The sequence below is a fragment of the Aulostomus chinensis genome, chromosome 5 (genome assembly GCF_037954235.1).
Source record: "Aulostomus chinensis isolate RoL2024-O1b breed Wild chromosome 5, RoL_Achi_v1.0, whole genome shotgun sequence".
In the NCBI taxonomy this organism is placed as follows: Eukaryota; Metazoa; Chordata; class Actinopteri; order Syngnathiformes; family Aulostomidae; genus Aulostomus; species Aulostomus chinensis.
In genome coordinates this window covers 20,288,517-20,309,580 of record NC_141324.1, presented here as the reverse complement: position 1 = coordinate 20,309,580, position 21,064 = coordinate 20,288,517, and the positions used below count along the sequence as shown (strand labels likewise).

Below are 21,064 nucleotides of genomic sequence, written 5' to 3'. Positions count from 1 at the left end.
TAACTCAATCACAAAATCCAAAGTAAACTTTTCTAGCAATCAGGTTTTATCAATATAGAACATTATATTCATCGAGTGCCGCTCAATACACTTAAGCTTCTTCTATTTCTGTTGTGTCAAATAGCAGCAGAAGGTATCTGATGACACTTCAGCTACAGAGCAGGTCTACGGGTCTCACAATTATTTAGTTTAAAGAGAACCGATGATTCCCCATGAGCAAGAAGTTTTATAACACCGGTGAAAGAAAAGCTGTCTTTCACAGTCAGGGTTCCATCAAGCCGACCCAGGCTCTGTGTGGGCAGCCATCTGCCTCAACCAGCTGGGGGGAAAGAAAGTGAGAATAAGCCAATAGTTTTTTATGCAGCAATATATCAGCAGTGTATCAGCTGATATTCACCTTATTGTCTGTCATCAGCAAGTACTGTTGATGTGACAGGTTATATTAAATGTTTTTTTTTTTTTTTAATATCTTGGTATGTTTTTCTTTGCTTCTTAGGGAAAATTGACATTGGCCAAGAAGTTCACTACCAGTGCATCTTTAGTAATGGAATTCCTTGGAAAGAGCCTGGAGGGTCTTCAGGGGTGTGATTTAAAGTTGCATGTTCATATGTTGCAGGAAAAACTCTTGATGGAAGGCTGTTACTCTTGAATGCCCTCCAGCCTCTGGCAAGCGCTTACTTTGCTTAATTTCAGGACAACTGAATGGATATAAGATGCCTCCAGCTGAGCAAACAAGATGAGAACATGCAAAAAAAAAAAAGAAAAGAATTTCTTGCAAATGAAAGTAGCAGGAAGGGAGTTTTTGAGGAGAGAGTTTATCAAAGTGTGACTTGAGGCTGCAGGCTGAAAGCCTGACTGACAGCACACTTGTGTTTTGCTGTTGGATTCTTCCTGGAATGGAACATGGTGGCAGGTATAGACAACAGCATCTGTTTTTTATTGATACAAACTGCTTTTGCCCTCCATTGCATCTGTCATATACAGTATATTTGCTGTGTCAGAGAGATGTCAGCAATTACTGCAGATGCCAAATAATTCCTGCATGCTGTATCTGAAAAACATGCTCAGCAGCTTAAGAACAGATAAATGGGGAAAGGGGGATTAAAAGTGGTATGACCAATGAATTGTATATGGAATGTACTCTTACCCATACAGCTCCGGGACTCATTTTATTTATTTAATTCTGTCTTACAAAGTGCATGCCAATATTTCTCCCTTTTGATGAATTTTATATGAGGTATTTCACAGCATAAACCCCTCTTAGCTAAAAATCCATTCATTCTTGCTTCCGTTGCATTATCCGTGCAGCATATTGAGTAGCTGTGTTGCTATTGAAGGCAGAGAGAGAGGTTAGTTTAATTTAGAGGCAGGCCACAAGATGTCTCCCTCTACTAAAGAAGCCGCCCATCCACCAACATGACAGCACAGCTTTGACTCTTGTTTGTGTGTTCTACATTTGCATCTGCGCATTCACCTTAAATAACGGATGGCTCCTCATCCGGCCTCTGGTCCTGAAGTCTTTCCTGAAAGTCTCAGAGAGGCAAGTTACTCAGTTTTCATTTCATCTCATTTCATATCAGGAAACCTCACAGGAATCTGCTGTCATATATCTACAGTGTTTCCTCAATATTCTATCTTGGCTTGTTCTTTCAAACTCTAACTGTTTGTTTGTTTGTTACTCAATTTACCATAAATTATGTTTGTTATTGTTGTATATAGTACAGTTCACCACCTTTTTTTGCAAACTTGATACTGCTGAACTGAATGTTTTGGACAAATACCTGTTGATATCTGACTGACTGAAACGCCTCCTTTAGATTTGTTAAATTCTGACTAATATTTCTAATTGTTGGGAAAATAATGTACAGTCTAATTATTGAATAAAATACCTGCAGCTTTAGGTCACTCATGGCTGCAGCCAATGCTTTTTACCGTGGCAGATTAATTGGAATATTCTGATGGTTAAGTGAAATGTCAGGAAATGTTTCCTATAGCTGAACATAACAACGTAATCCTCATTCTTGTTTTCTCTGAGCAACAGAGAAAGTTAGAAAGAAATTAGATTGGGCGGGTGTGTGTGTGTGTGTGTGTGGGGGGGGGGGGGCTGGATGATTGGATGGACAAAAGAATCTATTTGAACTCCAGGGGCTCTGGGAAATTGCCATGAGCATTTTTTTCTGACATTTTATAGACTAAACAACTCATCAGTAAATTATGAATTTGCAGTTGAATCGATGATGAAAGTACCGGTAATCATTTGCTGCAGCCTTGCTTTCATAGACAAATAACTGATGATCTGAATTATGATCGGCTCATTCTCAGTGCCGTAGTGTCTGGACGTCAACGCTGGCCTCGACGATCTCTGCCCTGTCAGTGCTGTGTGAGTTTCTGATGTGCATCTAATTGCTGCCAGTATTTCATTTGGTGTTGAACATTCTCACTGGCCCTTGAAGGAGCTCTTCTCTTTATTCAGTAAAAACTCTGCTCGTCCTCTAATGAGACCTCTGGGGTTCAGCTGCTTTGACATAAAAGAGGAGGATTTTTGCCATTCCCTGACATATCAAAGCCAGTTTTGAAGCTGTGGAATAAATGTTTGGGGGGGGGGGGGGGGAGCCCAAAAAGTTCTACTTTTCCCCCATCAAGTAGAAATTAGCTGCTCATTTTAGTTTGGTAAATTTGATTATGACACAATTATGCTCTAATTACATGCTTGAACACTGAGACAGAGATTAAGTGTGTTTGCAAGATAACAATGGAAAAACGTGTGAGCAGCAGAAAAGTGTTTTTAATCAGAAGGAGAACAGTTTTGTTGAGAAGAAAAATCATTAACATTCGTCTTGGGGGCTTTACATTCTTGAGTGATTGGACTGTTTGAGGAAATTAATCTAATGATTTTGTGGAATGATTTCACAAATTAACACAGCTTTAAAATGTCGCAGTAGCGTATTTGCCATATGTATAAAAAGTTCCAAAACACTGCGGTGCAAAAAGTTGTTTGCACCAGATTTGATAGCTGTATTGTTTGATGGAGTTGTTGCTTTAGAGGAAAATACACAGAGACCCCCCCCCCCCATTGTTTCCAATAACACAGGTGCAGAGAACAGAGAACTTCTTGGGATCCTTTCTACTGCGCTGTTGAAAATAACTAACTGACCAACAGCTCAAGTAGCTGCTTTAATTAAAACAGCGTAAATAATCGATCAGCCGAAAGCTGATAGGTATGTGTGGCAAAAAAAAAAAAAAATTATTGGGGGAACCCTACAGACAAAAATGAAATGTTCAGTAACATAAAATCGTAAAACCAATTGCGAAGATTTATGCACATAGGTCCGATTCAAGTTTCAAAATTAAGATGAAAGTAATTAAGTAGGTACGAGTACATGTCCCTGTGCATCAGCACAGCACACAGTAAAAGCCTGGAAGTGAGAGCTGGAGAGTCAGCAGCGCATGTATAACCTCTTGTGCAGAGAAGAATGAAATTGTGCTGTGATTGAAACTGCTGACGAGGGATGATTCTGAGACCTGGAGAGCTTCACGCCTCCACCGAACTTCTATAGCTCAAATGAGCTCAAGCAATTAACTCGCCAGTTAAGAGAGTCTCATATCTATTGACGTGTTTCCAAAGAATAGAGGAAATCAATGCAGCTGGTCAATAGGAGAAGAAGCCAGGCACTCAGCTAGAACTCTAATAAGGTGGTATTGTTGGAGTTATTTACTTGGCTGCCATTCATCCAGCATTAGGATTCCTTTTCCTCTTTGTCCTGCTCTCTTATTGGTGTGGAACTGTGGTAGCTCTCTGTGTCAAAACATAAATGGAGACTATTGCTCACATTGATTGGATCTTTTTCCCCACAAATATAGAATCCTTGATCCTACACTTAAAATAAACAAATGAAACAAAACCTCAGGTTGTGCCTTCATGCACCAATGAGAATGTCTGGAAGCCAAAGTAATCCCAGGGATTTATCTCACCAGAGGGGGGGAAAAATCCGACTTGATGTACAGTAGCTGTTTGAGGGGCTGGGTTCACACAATCAATTTAGTTATTTTGCTGCTGGACAGCTTTCTAGTTTTCACCATTCAGACCTTCAGTAATGTTCGCAGACTTTTATTACCTTTAAACTCAGAACTCTACCTTGTACAAAGCAACAAATGTCATGATTTTAAGAAGGCCTAGCAATTTATTCATGCTTCAAATTAAGTTAATTTTCAGATAATCGGCCCCAGAGAGAGAGAGAGAATTCAGAACACTGGCGCACATATTCACCATTTGTCAGAATGTAACCATGGCAACCAAACAGTTTCAAAACTCAAATATATTTTCTCTAAAAAAAAAACAACAACCATCATCTAAGCTGTTTTTATGACTATAGAGCAATTCCCAAATGTTTCAATGCCCAATTACAAATCTCAAAACCTTTGCGGCCCACCCACAACTTTAATCACAACTCTGATCGCTACACAAGCTTAAGAACAAGAACATGGATACAGATGTATAGATTTAAGTAGCAACACTTGGAAAATGTACACAGAGTGAGTTTTTATTCCTCGATGCTGATTTTTAACACTTGACAATAAAACTCCCATGCATATGATATCCAACCCATTACATTTCATGTATTATATATTTAATCTTGTTTTTTTTAAAGCTGACAAAGATGAAAATTCAAACATATGTTCTCCCTTCAACTTAAATATTTCATTTCAACACTTTAATGATATCTGCTCCCATTGGTTGTTGATGAGAGAAAGTAGCTGTTACACCAGGAGTTCTGTGACTCTGCACTTGATTGTTCTTCCTAAGGTCCTCCATGTGCCATCCATCCATTTTCTTCCGCTTATCTTGTTAAGGGTCATGGGGGGCTGGAGCCTATCTCAGCAGCCTTCAGGTGAGAGGCAGGGTTCACCCTGGACAGGTGACCAGTCCATCACCAACACATAGAGACAGACAACCATTCACACTCACAGTCACACCTACGGTCAATTTAGAGTATCAATCAGCCTCGTCCCCTCTTGATGTCTTTGGACTGTGGGAGGAAGCTGGAGTACCAGAGAGAACCCACACAGGTACAGGGAGAACATGGAGACTCACACAGAAAGATCCTGTGCTGGAGCCGGGACTCGAACCCGGAACCTCCTTGCTGTTAGGCAATAGTGCTGACCACTGCACCACCATGCTGGAATTCAAATTCAATTTTCTGTTATTCAGATTCAGGTTTTGTTTTTTTATTGCACTTTTTCAGAAAAAAAAACTTAAAAATCCAAATTATGCCCATATAAACTTGACAAAAATACTACAGTACTACAGTTTACATCCGGCCATACACCTAGATAAAGATACTATGAATTCAGATGGATGACAAAACGAACAATGATCTCTAAAAAGTTTGTAAAGTGTTGGGCTATAGAATCTTGAAGTGCCTGGAACCTTTAATCCCTCAGGTATTCAGGTCTACAGTTCGATTTATCACCTGGCTGTTAAGTTTTCATGATATTAATGAGTCAAATCATCAAAGACCATGAGCACAATCTGACCAGGATCTTCTGAAAACTGTTCATCTGTTGGACTCTACAAGTATTTGAAAGGATATGCATTAATTGCCAGTGGCATCTCTTGATATTTCCACATCACGTCTGTCTGTAAAGTCACATGATGCTCAGTTTGATTTTATCAGGACAAATCAAATTATTTTCATGCCATCTCCATATGCAAATAACGCCTCCCCCGAGGTAACAGAATAATCCCACAATGTTGACATTTTTCTTTTTTCCGAATCATTTTTAAAGCCATTTGTCCTGTTATCAAGCAAATTTCAAGGCTGAAGAGAATCAAACTAACATGGTTTTTAGTTTTAATGTCATAATAGTCTCAGTATGAAGCTGAGATTTCTGCCAAGTATAATCCACTAATCGTCTCACATAAATGGACCAAAGCACCTTTAATGTCAGCCAGCGCCACATCTGCACGCAGCAGGGTGACACACTGCACTTGGAAATTATATTTATAACAGAGGAGCTAGAAAAATTGCAGTAATATATGATTCTACTGCACTGTGAGGGGGGATCTTGATGCTGTGGCTTGCTGCCTTCGGTTATCAATTACATAGATATATTGATTTCTGAGCAAGCTGCAGAATCGTCAATATTAATCTAAGTTTTTTTAACAGAATTTCATTATCATAATTATTTCTTATTTGATTGATCAATCCCTCCCGCTTCTCTATTCCATTAGACTACACCACTGCAGGAAAACCATTTCATCCAGTGGCTCCACCTCATTTTCTATTCGACTGTAGAGAGAGTGTGTAAGGGGGCAACAAGCTTTGTGTTCCTTTCTGCAGTCTGCAAGTCAACAGACTAAAAAGCTTCTCTTAAATCTGTGGAATGGGGAGGAGTTGGGTTCTGGATAGCCACCGCACAAAAGGAGAAACCACGGAAATTTTCAAGTATTGTCTGACACTGGAGGGGGAGAGAGAGAGAGAGAAAGAGATAGAGAGAGAGAGAGGGAAAGATTGAGGAGTAAAAGATCTGAGCAACAGGGGTAAGCCTCTCCGGATTTTCAAAGTGATTGCCTCTGGGAGTAGAGCTGTCTCCTACATTTGCAATTATCACGTCCGTTTATCTATTGATGAAGGACTGGTGATGCTCGACGGGCTTTTTTTTTTTTTTTTTTTGTTCATGGAGTGCTCCAGCTGTTTTTCACACAAAGGGATCATTATGTAAATCAATTTTACCTTCCTCAAGGACCTCAATTCTTTTGTTTATGTCTTTACCGCAAATAATTTTGAAGCTTGAGCAGTGGGACCGCTGCTACGTTCTACTCGCTCCTACCTGGAATTTGTAAAACCCTGAAGATGGTTGAGGAGAAAGTCACCATGTGTAAGTCAAGAGAGAGCAACTAAGAGATCTCATTCGCTAAAGACCACCTATCCTGACACCATGGTTAAAGCATCCCCATCTGAAGCAATCGCCTTGGGGCCACACCAACAAAACGATGTCCAAGAGACCACTCGTAAAAAGTCCAGCTTGCTTAAACAAACATGGAAACAAATCACAGTGGATTTCATAATGAGGACCAAGGTCCATGGTTTGAAGTTCATCTTCTCACCGGACAAGACCAAACCGCAGCAGGTCATCTGGGTCATGGCCTTCTTCGTTTGTGTGAGTCTCCTCATCACCTGGTCCATGAACCGAATCCTCTACCTGATGTCCTACCCTGTTGTCACCAAGATCTACATGGTGTGGGCTCACAACATGTCCTTCCCAGCTGTTACTTTCTGCAATAAAAACGTTTTCCGTGTGTCCACTCTGACCAAGAGTGACCTGTATCACAGCGGCTACTGGATGGACCTCATGTATCCTAATCACACCGTGATGGAGAGGAGCTTAGCCATCCTTAAAGACAGCCACAAAAAGAGTCTCCTGAGTCTGCTGGACTTCAACAACTACACCAGACCCCCTAACTACCGCATCAACACCACTGAGATGATGGGACGACTGGGTCACCAGCTGGAGGACATGCTGCTGGTGTGCAAGTTCCGGGGCGAAACCTGCACCTACAAAAACTTCAGCACTGTATGTACTGAGGGAAAGACGGTGTTTGTCAGGTGTGAATATGAGTGTTGTTTACAAGGTGTATTAATAATTCATGTAGCATTTGAGGATGTACTCCCTGCAGCAGGTATGCTTTTGTCTCTTTTAAGATACAAACAAGCCTGTCAAACATGACAGCTTTTGCCTTTTGACTTCAGAAACGTCTCTTAAGAAAATACATCAATATTGTGATGAAAAATCAACGGCGTTTCATTGATCGTAGCGACTATACTGTTCTGGAATGTCTTTTATTGGTATATTCATGATATCTTCATCATTTATTGAATCGTGAAGAGTACAAAGAGTACAGTAAACACCCTCTTTTGCTTTAATAGCAACAACAATTTTCAAAGAGAAAAACAGAAATGTTCCTAATAAATTACTTTGAATAATAGTGCTGCTTCTCTAATCAAACATCAGCCAACTGCAACATTAAAAATAAGTTATAAATAATGTTGAGTGTGGAGTTTATATTTGCAATAACTTTAAATAGAAAGTACTAACCAGGAAAAGTGCTGGTGAGTATTTTCAATTCTCTTGAAACTGCATGTAAGTCTGTCTGAGTGTAGACATGAAGCACTGACTGGGATCCCTTGAGATTTTCTTTGACATGAAGTTTTTGCCAGCAGCCATTTTTTACCAAACCCCCCCCCCCCCTCCCATCTCCCACTGGTAGATGGAAATCTTTTTCTTCACAGTGTGACATGTTGTGTTAAAATGAAGTGTGGCCAGTCAGATTATTGACTGAGGCTTTAAAAAACATTTCACTTGTGAAAAAACAATCTGCAGTGTGTTGTCAGCAGGCTACTGTGTTTAACTGCAGCTCTGTGTGGCAAACAAAGGCTGTTGTGGTAATTAGTGTCAAAAGTGTGTCTCACTAGGAGCAGGAGCTGGGTTTTCCATGAAAGCAAAAGGGCTGCAATGATGACAAAAGACTGTAATGTAATGGGCGTTGAATCATAATATGATCTGCTATTTGATTTGGTACCAAAAAAAACCCCCAACTCAATATACAAAAAAAGAGGAATTAAGCCTGTCAATCAACTCATTCTGGCACTGAAGATGATAGTATATTTCCCATCTGTTTTCATGTGAACAGTATCTTCTCCTAATGTTTTCCTTTCATATGCCAATTCCTGCCATTTGAACAGTTTTTCTGTAATCCAACAAATGGAAAAAGAAATGACCTCCTTGGTGGAATATCAGTCTATGTTAACCATGTATTCACTATCAGGGAGCTTGAATTACTCCTTTTTCTTCAATTTACTGCAAGTAAATAAGAGTTTAATGCATCTATGAAACAAAATAACTACATGTTTCTTCCTGAACATTTTTAAAGGGAGATTAAAACCACATTAAACCCCACTGCATGTATCTTGAAACATAAAACATTTCAATCCTTCGCATCCAGGTTATGTCAAGCTCCAGCATTACGTCTTCAGTTACTTTATTGCAGTTGCTTATAGGTTAGAAATGTTTATAGTCTGTCTTTGCCTCCATAATTCAATATGTTTTTCTGTATGTCCATGATTCCTCCGCACTTTTCCCCTATTAAATACACCAATCGACAGATATTAGCATATGTAATAAGGCTGAACTGGAGTACGTGTGTTAGCCCTGTGTAAGTGGATGATAATATGGATTCTGTCTCCGTCCACTTGTCGCTGCAGGTTTTAACATTGTGCTGAAATGCATGAGGAGCATATACACCTCAGGTCCTGGGAGTATTGCACAACCAACCAATTCTTCAATCTGATAGCCTTATCTCAAAACTTGAGTTTACTCAACCCAACACTAGCTGTATTTAAAATATTAAGCTTTCCTCGTTCAAACTGAAACCTGAGTTCAATTTGAAATATCAAGAATTTCTAATCATGACAAAAACGTGGTTCTGCTGGTTCAGCTAAAGAGGTGCAGTGTATTCCAGTCACAGGAGAGAATCAATAAAGGTGAAAAAAAATGTATATTTGTCACCAAGAAGCACTGAAGCAGGAGCTGAAAATGGATAAATCAAACCAAGTGGATTAATTAAACTACAAATATATATGGTAAGAGAAAAACCTGCTGTTGTAATCAAACCTTAATTACTGCTGAGCGGGGACGGGGTTACACACAATTTTCTTCTCAAAACCAAATCTTTGTTTTTTTTTTGTGTGTCCAGAGAGTTTCCACCTCAGATGTTTTCTATTTAAAGACAACAAAATAGTTTTGCTCTGGGGAAATTTAGACTGGAATTGGGTAAAGATTGATAGCTGCTCCTGCTAGCGAGCGCTCATTAAATTCTGGTATCAGAGTCAGGTACCTGTTTAAAGCCTCTGCTGCTCTCAGATCAGAGCAATGATTAGCTGCCCTGCACAATTACAGTCTGACATGAAATACATCTACCAGCTCACTGTTTACCACTGCTCAGAGGAACGGGATTGACTGTTGATTTACTGAAATCTTTTTTTTTCCTCTCTCTCTCGTTCCTCTCTCTCTCTCTTTTTTTTTTAAATTCCAGATTTACACCCGCTATGGAAAATGCTACACTTTCAACTCGGGATTAGACGGCAACCCACTGTTGACCACATTAAAAGGAGGCACAGGGAATGGCCTGGAGATCATGCTGGACATTCAGCAGGATGAATATCTGCCTGTTTGGGGAGAAACAGGTCAGTGCAGCTTTTAACATCAATGTAACGTTTTCTGCAACATGTGACTTATATAACCTATTATTACTTTCTCTCCATCTCTGTGGGTTTACCCTGGAACTGCTGTTCTTGCCTTTGGCATCTCTTTAAAGTGTGGATGTGTCACTTTTATAGAGATGGAATAAGATATTTTCCCCAAGTCAGTCAAAAATCTGAACAAATCTCTGTAAAAAAGTGATGCACAGCCTCTCTGCTTGAGATTAAGATCTAGATCTAATATCTATGCTCCAACTGAGACCTGAGAACAAAAAACATTCATAAACCGTCAGCAAACAGGAACACAACTACATGACAAACAGTACATTAGGTTACTTTTCCCCTGGTCTACTTCAGGTCAACAGAATGGTGCAGGAATGAGCTCATAACCACAGACAAGCTCACAAGTTAGCGGTGTTTAACGGCCAGCTTCCTTCTCTCAAATTCGATGCATTTTCATTTAAGTGCCTCAGTGGTTAGAATAAACTTAAGACGTGTTAACATTTTTTGATAGCAGTAAACCTTTCAAAATTTCAAACCTTTTTATTGCATCTTCAGCACAGTGGTTGCTAACATGTGGCTAAACTAGACAATATACAAACAGAAATGCTAGCTTCCTACTTCTAGCTGTTGCACTGCAATAATCATAAAAGTGATGAAGATTATTTTGCTGGACAAAACATGTGAATCTCATAAACTTTTTTCGCCACAAGAATTCAAAATCCAATGTAGAACTCCAATCGGCTTTTGGTGGAGGGAGCCAATGGTCGTGCTCGCTTCCAGGTTAGCCTACAAAAATACCTCGTCACCGCACCACTCTGTTGTATTCATTGACTTCTCGTTTGACTTTTATAATGGCCAACAACTCCTCTAGACTGCACATTCAGAAGAATAACAACCTTCAATAAATCTTGTGTCATAAATCTGTTTCACATCTGTCTGACCTTACTAGCTGCTACATGGTCTGAAGCAACATCACTGCCTGGAGAAGGATAAAGATACCAAAAGCGGGTTTACATCGGCAGTTTTATCTGTTGTTAAATCTCTGGCGTGCTGTATCCACAGATGAGACCTCCTACGAAGCAGGAATCAAGGTTCAGATCCACAGCCAGGACGAGCCACCCTTCATTGACCAGCTTGGATTTGGTGTGGCACCTGGTTTTCAAACTTTTGTGTCATGTCAGCAGCAACTGGTACCTAATGTTCAACCTCCTCCCAACTTTTGCTCTACTTTTGTGTTTGTCCCCAAAAATCCTTGCCAGCCAGCGCTCGCTATCTCTGTGTCACAGGAGCAAAATCAGATCTGTGATTTTCTTTTCATGTTGTCAAACAAACATCCAGTGATTGTGGGCACTGTAAATGATCCTGAGCAACCAGGGAATGTAGAGCACGGCCAAATAAAGATGGGGTGCAAGCATATGGTGCTTATCACAGCCAAAAAAACACCGCATGAAAAACTATCTGGCAGCTGAGTGTTTGTTGAAAATGTCCCGAGTGATGCATTCAAAGGAAAGCAGTGAAAAAGAGTGAGGAAGATTCTTAAACGGTCAGCGGGAGTTGTTGATTGAAACATTAACTCCAATGACTAAAACATAAAGCTCACAAAGGTTTTAAAATAGAGATTTAGTGTAAGAAATAATCCAAATACTGTTGCTAAAATGGTGGATTTCAGCAGCAAACGATGGGCTGACCACTGAAGACTTCCTGTATCTTCAGGCTGAAGTAGAAAAATCATTATGTTTTGCTGTCAAATTGGAATTTAAAAAAGGAGTCCCAGTCTAGCGTACCCATCATCGTACTCGTCTATTTCCCAATTTCAGTGCTGAATAGGCATCATTAGATTAGAAAGAGGACCCATAGCCATTTTGTGACATTTCCAAATGTGCTTCAATTCAAGGACACAGTGAAATGAGAAGCAAAGAGCCCTCTGGCAGCTTTGTTGACTGTAGAAAATTAGATTGTCGTCAAATATTCCGCCAACATCGGAACACTGATGAAGAATATAAAACTATAGTGATGCCTGAATTGATCAGCTAACCTGTGGGCCAGGACTAAAAGCTTACATGAATTTTCCATCCAAACGTAATAGGGTTGTGATGCGGTTTTGTGATGTTGCCAGGACAACCACTTCAAAGTGCGTCTCTTTTGTCTTCACAAGAAAAGCATACAGTAAACACATCGGTGTGTATTTTCCCAAAAGGGTCAGTGACAGAACTGAAGCCTCATTGTGAGTCAAAACAAAATGGCAGCTGTGTGATCAACTGTGTTTTTGTTTCATTCTGCTGGATCGTTCATGTCATGATCGGTGCTTGTGAAGGGAGGAATTCTTAAGCGTTGACCGAGCCTGATTCAAATGATTTTGCTCCTGAACTTACTGGTCATTTCATAAGCATGATATCAATGATCAAAAAATTCTTTTATTTTAGCAGAATAACATGGGATTACTGAAGCAGACACTTGGACACCACAACAGTTTGCAAACATTTGGAAAGCAGTATTGGAATATTTAATGTTTCTCTGTATCTCTCTTGCTCTCTTGCTTTCTACTGAGGTGATAAATGACTCCAAGTGCATCATCATTCAGCCATTTCTAAACTTGCTCTATTAATCATCATTAGAAAGTTTCTTGCAGAACAATGTGCATGGAGTTTCATTTATAAGAAGAGCATCCACATCAGTGACAGCTTAAAAACCTGTTTACAACTTAATAGATGTGATAAATTTGATTAATTTAGATCAAAGTCTGGCTAGCGTTGATTTCATTCAGTCTTCAGTGAGTACAGTGACACTGTTCTCGATGGATGAAGCAGTCATTTATCGAGCGCCTGTCAGAGAAGTCTAATGTTTTGATAGGAGGTTTGAACTGGTGAGAGCTGAGACACACGAGGACCACACCACCAAAGTTTGGGTGCAGGGGCAGATCTACCGGCGTGGCACAGCTATTCCTCATGACCCCAACCAGCGAGGAAGTCTAATTTCAAACTGTATATGAAAATTAGTGGCTGATCCGAAGTTTGGTAGAGTGAAATGCTACTGTCTGAGTGCTCCTGAATGCAGCGTGAGAGGACGCTGAAGTAGACAGAGCTTTTCCTCCTCACTGTTGGGAAGTTTGCACCTTTCCTGTATGCACCTCTTTAAAGGATAGACAGCAGTTCAAAAACAGTTGTATCCAGTCCAGATCACCCAGCTGCTTCCTCCAGTCTTTTTTGTCCCTGGATGACTAACTGGGACAAGTAGAAATGGCTGAATGTGGATAACAGCTGGGTTGTTTGAGTAGTGAAATATTTTGTTGGGGGGGGGGGGGGGTTATTAAAGTGGGATTTTGTGATGTGGTCCTACATAGTACTGGTCTTTATCTTCGGTAGATGTTGCTTGGCTTGACGTCTGTTAAGAGAGTCAAGAGCACCATTAGCTCTGATACTATGTTCTCCATCGAATGAACTCCCACCCTGTAATTCACTTGTTTGCATGCACACAATAGTTTTCAATTCTCTGCCACAGCACTTTCACTGTAAGGCTCTACAGTTTTCAACAGTGCTTTTTCTGTTTCTATGCATACCCACACACTTTTATTCTGCAGCAGCAGCTCAACTGACCAAGTACAGGATGTCTGACAGCAAGACTTAAGCATTGAAAATGTTACAAATATATGCCACATGAAAATGGATATTAATTTTTGTGGGTAGCCATTTATTTGGTGAGCTGGAGAACTACCGCCGGTCTCACAGACGTCGCACCTACCCACTTCCACTGAAGAAATGACTCATATCATGGATAACTACCTCATACAATCCCACTTTGATAAATCTGAAATATCCCTTTAATATCCTAGAGCCTATAGATCATTTAAGAAAACTTGCATTAAGTTACTGATCCATGTGCCACGATACTGCAGTTTTCTAGTCAAAGCATTCCACCTCTGCCTGAGTCCAGCCTGTCCTGTTCTGACATCCCATCAGGGCACCAGTGTTGCCAAGGTCTCACCTCTGCTGGGAGCTGCTCTTTTGTTGTTGCAGTAAAATGACAACAGGTTGTCTCATTGTCCGGAGGGGTTGACCACTTTCTATCTCTTCTTCCTGTTACTATTTTTTCCTTTTCTTTTTCGTTTCGGATAATGATGTGGGCTATGTTCCCTCACCTTCGCCTAGATGAGACGTCCTATGAGGCCGGCATAAAGGTACAACTTCACTCTCAGTCAGAGCCTCCTTTCCTCCATGAGCTGGGCTTCGGGGTCGCCCCCGGCTTCCAAACCTTTGTTTCCACCCAAGAGCAGAGGGTAGCGTATGCTTGTCTGGGCTTGCTGCATGCCACTATATAATGTATATATGTATTGTTAAAGATACTCATCGAGTTCCACACTCTCCATCAGCTGGTGCCCCCCTGAGGAATGGATTCATGTGCCCCCCCTCCCACCATTTTTTTTTGTGTTGTTGCAGCAACAACATGCAACGTCTGCATCCCTCTTGATCATGGTTGTCTTCTCTGTGTAATGACTTAAGACCAGCTAATGTGTGTCATCTCAGCTTTAGCCATTCATCTGAGTCTGTAGCTTCATCAAAGCTGGCTTTAACCTTTTGACTGCCATCTACACTTCTGTTAATGTTTTTCATTGTTCTGTCTGACGGTTATGGTCCACTGGTACTGCTCCTTAATGTCATCCAGCCAATGTGATCCACAAGGTTTTATTACCCATGACTACAGTTGGAAGTCTAGCATTTTATTGCTTGGGTTTTATATCTAGTGTGGCTCTGGTTATGTGAGATTGGAGATGGATGTTGAAAAGGGCTTAATCTTTGCTAGTTTATGTGCAACCCTCCAATGAGTTATGCTTGATCTCTGTCACTTTCTCTTGACTAAATGACCATTAAAGCCAGCCTGCTTAGAGGAGGGGAGGTGACGGACACGTAGAGGCGGTCTCAGGGCCTCTTCTTAGCTAGGACCAATTGCAATTCTTTTCTGTATACCTAAATCCCCAGGAAAAGATGGGCATCATAAATAATCGTCTCATTTAGTTTTATTAACATTGGGCACTTTATGACCAAAAAGTGCATGAAGGTGGTTAAATATGTAACAGACTGCACTCATCCTTGAAGCATTTAACAGATGAGCGTCGTGGGTCTAATGTGTAGCCGCATCCTCAGAAATCAGGAAGAATCCTCATCAGCAGATTCACCTCACATTCATGGAGCCACTCCTAAATGCAGTGACCTTCATTTAACCTTTTAATGAGAGTTTTACATCTGCGAACTGAGTACACACCGCATGGGTCACTGCATTGTTGCAAGTTACAGGGTCACGTAGCCGCGGTAGTTTACATGATGGATTCGATTGAGAAATCTGATCCAGCAAATCAGCAATAAATGTGCAAGTTTCATTTGGATTGGAATATGAACCATAAACCTGGTGCTTTGTCTCTATCATTCATGTGAAACCTGTAATCTGTTTGCTGTTCTCATGGGTGTTTTTTGTAAAAAGAAAGAAAGAAATGTGTCCACTGATTGTGGTGTCCAGTCTGAATTTACAGGTTTCTGTCTCTACTCCCATGTTACTCTGCTTCGTCCGGGCAAGGGGGGGTGAGGGGTGGGGGGGTAGACCTGCATCAGTAATGTTTTGCATGTCTGTCTGCTTGCTACATAATCAGTAATGTTTATCACGATACTGTGCACATTTTCATTTTGATGCTGCTGTTTTGTTTTTGTTGAGTGTTTTTTTTTTTCATGTTTTTGTGTTGGGTTTAGTTATCTTGTTGTCCACTTTTATATTTATGCAGTTCTGATTTATGTCGTGTGTTGTATAATCCTGTCTGTTGGTATACTGAGAGGAAACCTGCTTTGCTTTTTCAGCTTCAGTACCTCCCTCCACCTTGGGGAGACTGCAAGTCTACTCCCATAGACTCTGAATACTTCTCCACATACAGCATCACTGCTTGCCGCATTGACTGTGAAACTCGGTACCTTTTGGAAAACTGCAACTGCAGAATGGTTCACATGCCGGGTATGAATTCAGAGCTAGAGAACAAATACTTGTTTGAGGTTGGTTGGTATCTTATATTTGGTTATGTTATTATTTCATACAGGGACCTCAACTGTTTGCACACCTGAGCAGTACAAAGACTGTGCTGACCCAGCTTTAGGTAAGAACACACCCTGCTGTATGAAATATTGGTGTGATCCTTTTGCATTAGAGTCTGAATTCAACCAAGCAGCATGAGAGATAAAACCTCTGTAGCATTAACTTGGAATTACTTCAATCTCAAGCAGTGCTGATGCGAAATAATTAAGTAAAATTATTGTTTCAAAATGCCATTAGTAAGATTTGTAATGTGTTTATGCTTCACTGATATCAGATAAATCTCTCCGTCCTTTTATTTTTTTCTTCCCTCCTCTTTATTATAGCTTCAGTCATGATTTGCTTTCATGGAAAGTGAACGATGGCAGCGATTGTAGTTTTCTGTTGTGTGCTGTGCAGGGATATTTTTAGCAGAGAGCCTCTCTGTATGAAGGTTTGTTTGATTCTCCGCAGTGATCCCTATATTTTTAAATGACTTTGATCATCCACAGACTTTTTGGTAGAGAAAGACAACGATTACTGTGTCTGTCAGACCCCCTGCAACATGACTCGCTATGGCAAGGAGCTGTCCATGGTTAAGATCCCCAGTAAGGCATCTGCTAAATATCTGGCTAAGAAATTCAACAAAACTGAACAATATATTGGGTAAGTATCATTTAGTAGCAGTCAGTTATTCAGATTTTCTTTTTTTTTTAATGGATGGGTGTATTTTGTAAGCTCGACGTGAGTCTCCATCGTTCACCTTCAATGTAACAATAATGAAACAGGAAATGTGAGTTATCATTTGGCGTTGAAAGAAATCAATCGACTTAAAATGTATCGAGTGTCATCTTTTCTGCCGTCTTCTCCAGAGAAAACATTTTGGTGTTGGACATCTTCTTTGAAGCTCTGAATTATGAGAAGATTGAACAGAAGAAGGCCTATGAAATTGCTGGGCTTCTGGGTAAGATCCCCGCAGCTTCCGTTTCATTGTGGTTGACCTTGGTATCAGAAGTCTCCATGGGCAACCCCCCCACCGCACCCCCCACCCCACCCCTGCTACTACACATTTCAAATCGTGTGCTCATGCCTGGTGCTTTGAGGTTTCCTCTTTGAACTGGTGAAACTTATTCTCACAATCTGATGCTCTTGCAAGGGCAGTCTGATGATAAGTTGGATACTTTTGACAGTTCTGCTGAGATTACTCTGAGATATTACTAACTAGATTTGACAGCAGGTGGTGTGTGTGTGTGTGTGTGTGTGCGTTGGGGGGGGGGGGGGGGGGGTTTCACACACCATTGTTTAACTCCTGTACATGTCCATATCCGTTCATCTCTGTTTCTCTAGGTGACATTGGAGGTCAGATGGGGCTCTTTATTGGAGCCAGTGTTTTAACAATACTGGAGATATTTGACTACCTGTACGAGGTAAAGTGACGCTAATGACTAATAGCCTTCAAACAATGTTCATCCTATGTTTATTTTATAAAAAGTTATCGAGTAAGTGCAAAATCTGAAGTTATGTTACTGTTGTGAAATTGTCTTATTTGCTTTCTTGCAAAAAGGTTAGCTGTTTATTTGGCTTGAGGACAACACGATATGTAACCCTTTGGTTTGCCATGTTGGAAATCTCCATCTTCCTTTTTTTTGCGACCAGACTAACCAGTGTGGTAGTGCTGTTTCAGCCTAAAGATTGGCACGACCATGTTGTATTAGAGAAGACCACCCTGGAGTTCTATACAAACACACTTGTTCTCTAATAGCAAGGCTCTCCACCTATCAGTCTTCCTACTCTCACCTGTGGTCATGAAATATGAGTCATGACTTAAGAGCAAGATCGCAGATACAAGCAGCCTAAATGGGTTTCCTCAGTGAGGGGCTGGCATCTCCCTCAGGGATAAGGTGAGAAGCTCAGGACTCTGTTAGGGACTCAGAATAGAAACGCTGCTCATTTGTGCTGAAAGGAGCTGGCTGAGTGTGTCAGGGCCCTGGGTACCTCCTTAGGTGGGCTGACCAAGGACCAGGTGGAGGGATTGTATCTTCACGCAGGCCTGGGAAGGCCTGAGCATCCCCCAGTCAGAATTGGGGAAAAGGGAAGTTTGGAGCTCCCTGCTGGAACAGCAACCTTTGTGACCCATCCTTGGATAGGTTTTTTATAAAGGATGCCTGGAGAGTCTCCCCCTACTGGTGAATTGAAAGAATGCATGCCTCGGGCACTTTGGTTCCAGACTCTGGCAGTGCATCCAGTTATTTGGTCCAGTCCAGTAGAAAAGCTCTGCTCTACTAGAATTATACACGGGGGACAATTTTTCACAACTGCCCTCAAGTAACCACATGTTAAGTCAGCTGACGTAGAACATCCACTAGAGGGCAGTTCAGAACAACTTGAACGGCGGACGGGATCTTGATCATTTACCTGTTGAGAAAGATCCAAAAGAAGAAGACAATTTTTTGCCCATTACCCTCTTTTTATTTGCAAGAAACCAAATAAGTATATTTTTGACTGTTGCTCAGATGACTGATTTCCCCCTCAGTAAATTAATCAGACACAACAGTAAATCTACAGTGTTATTACTTTTTAATTTAAAGGAACCGACTTTGATTTATTACATCTGTATGTAATGTTTTTCTGATGTTTTTGCCCTCAGGTTTTTAAGGACAAGGTTTTGGGTTACTGCATACGCAAGAAACGACCACAACGTTGTCAGAGTGACAATCTGGTAATTTAATTTTTTCCTCTCGGAATGCACCTGTGGGAGTGAATGTTTAGTATCAGTCGAGGAAGAACAACAACAGAAACGTCTGCGACCACCTGAAGTCGAGATGATTTTAATGAGCAGCACCAGCAGAGAGACACACACACACAAAGACACACACACCAGATTCCATCACTGTTAGTTCCACTCTCCTGTGGAGAAGTGATGCACTTTTCCGGAAGACATTCATTATCAAATGATGGAGTTATTGCACATGCAGAAGTTAGTGTATATCACACACATACAGCACCCGCTGGGATTCGTACAGTCCAGCAGCATAAATGAGTCTTTACAGTGACAGAAGTCTTCAGTAGTTGTACAGGTTTGGATGGGAATATAAACCGGGATCTAACTGATTGTGTGAGAACCGTTTCCCCATATTTTTACGGTTAATGAAGTCTTGACGGTGGCAGTGGCCTGAACTCTTTTAACTTTAAATCATGACTCAACTGCACTACATGCAGATTTTGTGCTCGGTATTTCAGTTAATCTTGCACACCGACACTTCTCAATACTTAATTCTTGTAATATGACTAAAGGAGATTCATAATGTCCTCGTACAAGGGCAGAAAAGTCAGCTGAATTCAGACTGAGACAAAGAGATCTGCAGATATTGGAATGTCTTCACAGCCTTTAAGGCAATTAAACCCATCTAGACTTCCAGATGAACCCAGCTCTAATGTACTCAAATCATTTTTAGCTCTGTGGTTTAAAACACTACTGTATGTCCAGAGGCATCTTCCTTCAGTTCCCCCTGCATGTGCAAAGCTTTTTACAGAGCAGTTAAGAAATTATTTATGACCGAAATGCAGCTATTTCATACCAGTAATCAGCCAATGTTCAGCTCATACTGCTGACTCAAACCTCTCAACAAAGATGGACGGGCAGCTTTTACAGGCGCTAATAGTTGAGCCCTTAGTATCCTCCCTGGGAGGAGTCAAATAGTCCAGGAAAAGCAGGCCAGCTAAAGCTCAACATGTTTGTAGACCAGGTCACATGGTGCATCAACACACCAAAACACAGCCGCATAACGTTCCTTATTAAATTATTGTTGCTGCCAACATTTTGTTTTCCCCTTCAGCTCTTACCTGGGGCTCCATCAACCAAAATAAAAATCTGCCAGAGTCCCTCAAGGACATGCCTCTGGGTGGGTCGTTAGTTTTGATTAAAGATTTATCCTAATTATGCTGTTGACTCCTCTTGTCTGTTCTTTATAAACTTTAATTAACTCCTTCTCAGTGGTGGAAGTACTGAACTCAAATACGTACATTCACTTTGGATATTACATGTACTTTTGTCCATCTAAGATAGTAAATGCAATACAATGACCTTTAATTGTGGAAGTGTAGTGTTAGTATTGTTAAATACTTTTTTTTCTTTTCAACACGACCTAATGAGAAGCCATTAGCTCCCTCTATAGGAAGCATAGGAACAGAAACAGAGCTTTCTGGAGCTCCTCCTTTCTGCTGCTGCTGAGGTGCAGACATTCCTGTGTGTGTGTGCTTTATCTTCCACTTTACATCCCGGCTTGTTCGTGGAATGTTGGAAAATAAAGCTTTAATCTCTTGTTTTTCATCACATGCAAAAAAAAAACCCCAACACAATCAAAAGGAGGAGAAAAAAAAAGTGCATCTGATTTCTCTTCCAGTGTGTTTGTGCATGTAGATTGTGTAGATTGTGTTCTTGCATGTACAGTATGAGCGGCTCGGTCCTGAATACGGTTTGTGAGCTGATGTGGGAGGAAAGAAAGTTCTCTCGAGTGGAGAGAAGTAATAGAAAACATGAAGGCAGTGAAGGAGAATATTAGAGGGGCCCGACTCTGGGAGGATCCATTTTTCTACTTGTTTATCAGGCTGAGGCTGATGTCATGGCTTTACTAGTGGCTCTCATGGTGTGATAATCACTGTATTCTGCTCCATTCATGTCATATTTTCACCTGCTTACAATAAACCATCTTCTCTTCTTTTTTTTAAACCCATTTTCAATAACCCCCTTTCCACGA

General features: G+C 40.8%; 1 protein-coding gene across 5 annotated transcripts in view; it reads left to right on the top strand.

Moving 5' to 3' along the window:
* Nucleotides 1-21,064, top strand: part of asic1c (acid-sensing (proton-gated) ion channel 1c) — a 90,879-nt gene that overhangs the window by 64,522 nt on the left and 5,293 nt on the right. For 2 of the 5 annotated variants that reach the window (XM_086203790.1, XM_086203788.1), the window contains exons 1-9: nucleotides 6,430-7,575; nucleotides 10,094-10,244; nucleotides 11,325-11,452; nucleotides 16,103-16,253; nucleotides 16,336-16,392; nucleotides 16,820-16,973; nucleotides 17,180-17,271; nucleotides 17,655-17,734; nucleotides 18,955-19,026. In XM_086203790.1, the coding sequence (XP_086059916.1) occupies nucleotides 6,940-7,575; nucleotides 10,094-10,244; nucleotides 11,325-11,452; nucleotides 16,103-16,253; nucleotides 16,336-16,392; nucleotides 16,820-16,973; nucleotides 17,180-17,271; nucleotides 17,655-17,734; nucleotides 18,955-19,026 (1,521 nt within the window). In that variant the 5' untranslated portion in view covers nucleotides 6,430-6,939. Of the gene's footprint in view, nucleotides 1-6,429; nucleotides 7,576-10,093; nucleotides 10,245-11,324; nucleotides 11,453-14,407; nucleotides 14,536-16,102; nucleotides 16,254-16,335; nucleotides 16,393-16,819; nucleotides 16,974-17,179; nucleotides 17,272-17,654; nucleotides 17,735-18,954; nucleotides 19,027-21,064 lie in introns of those variants that run through there. The other 3 variants (XM_086203789.1, XM_086203792.1, XM_086203791.1) reach the window with 3 other exon arrangements.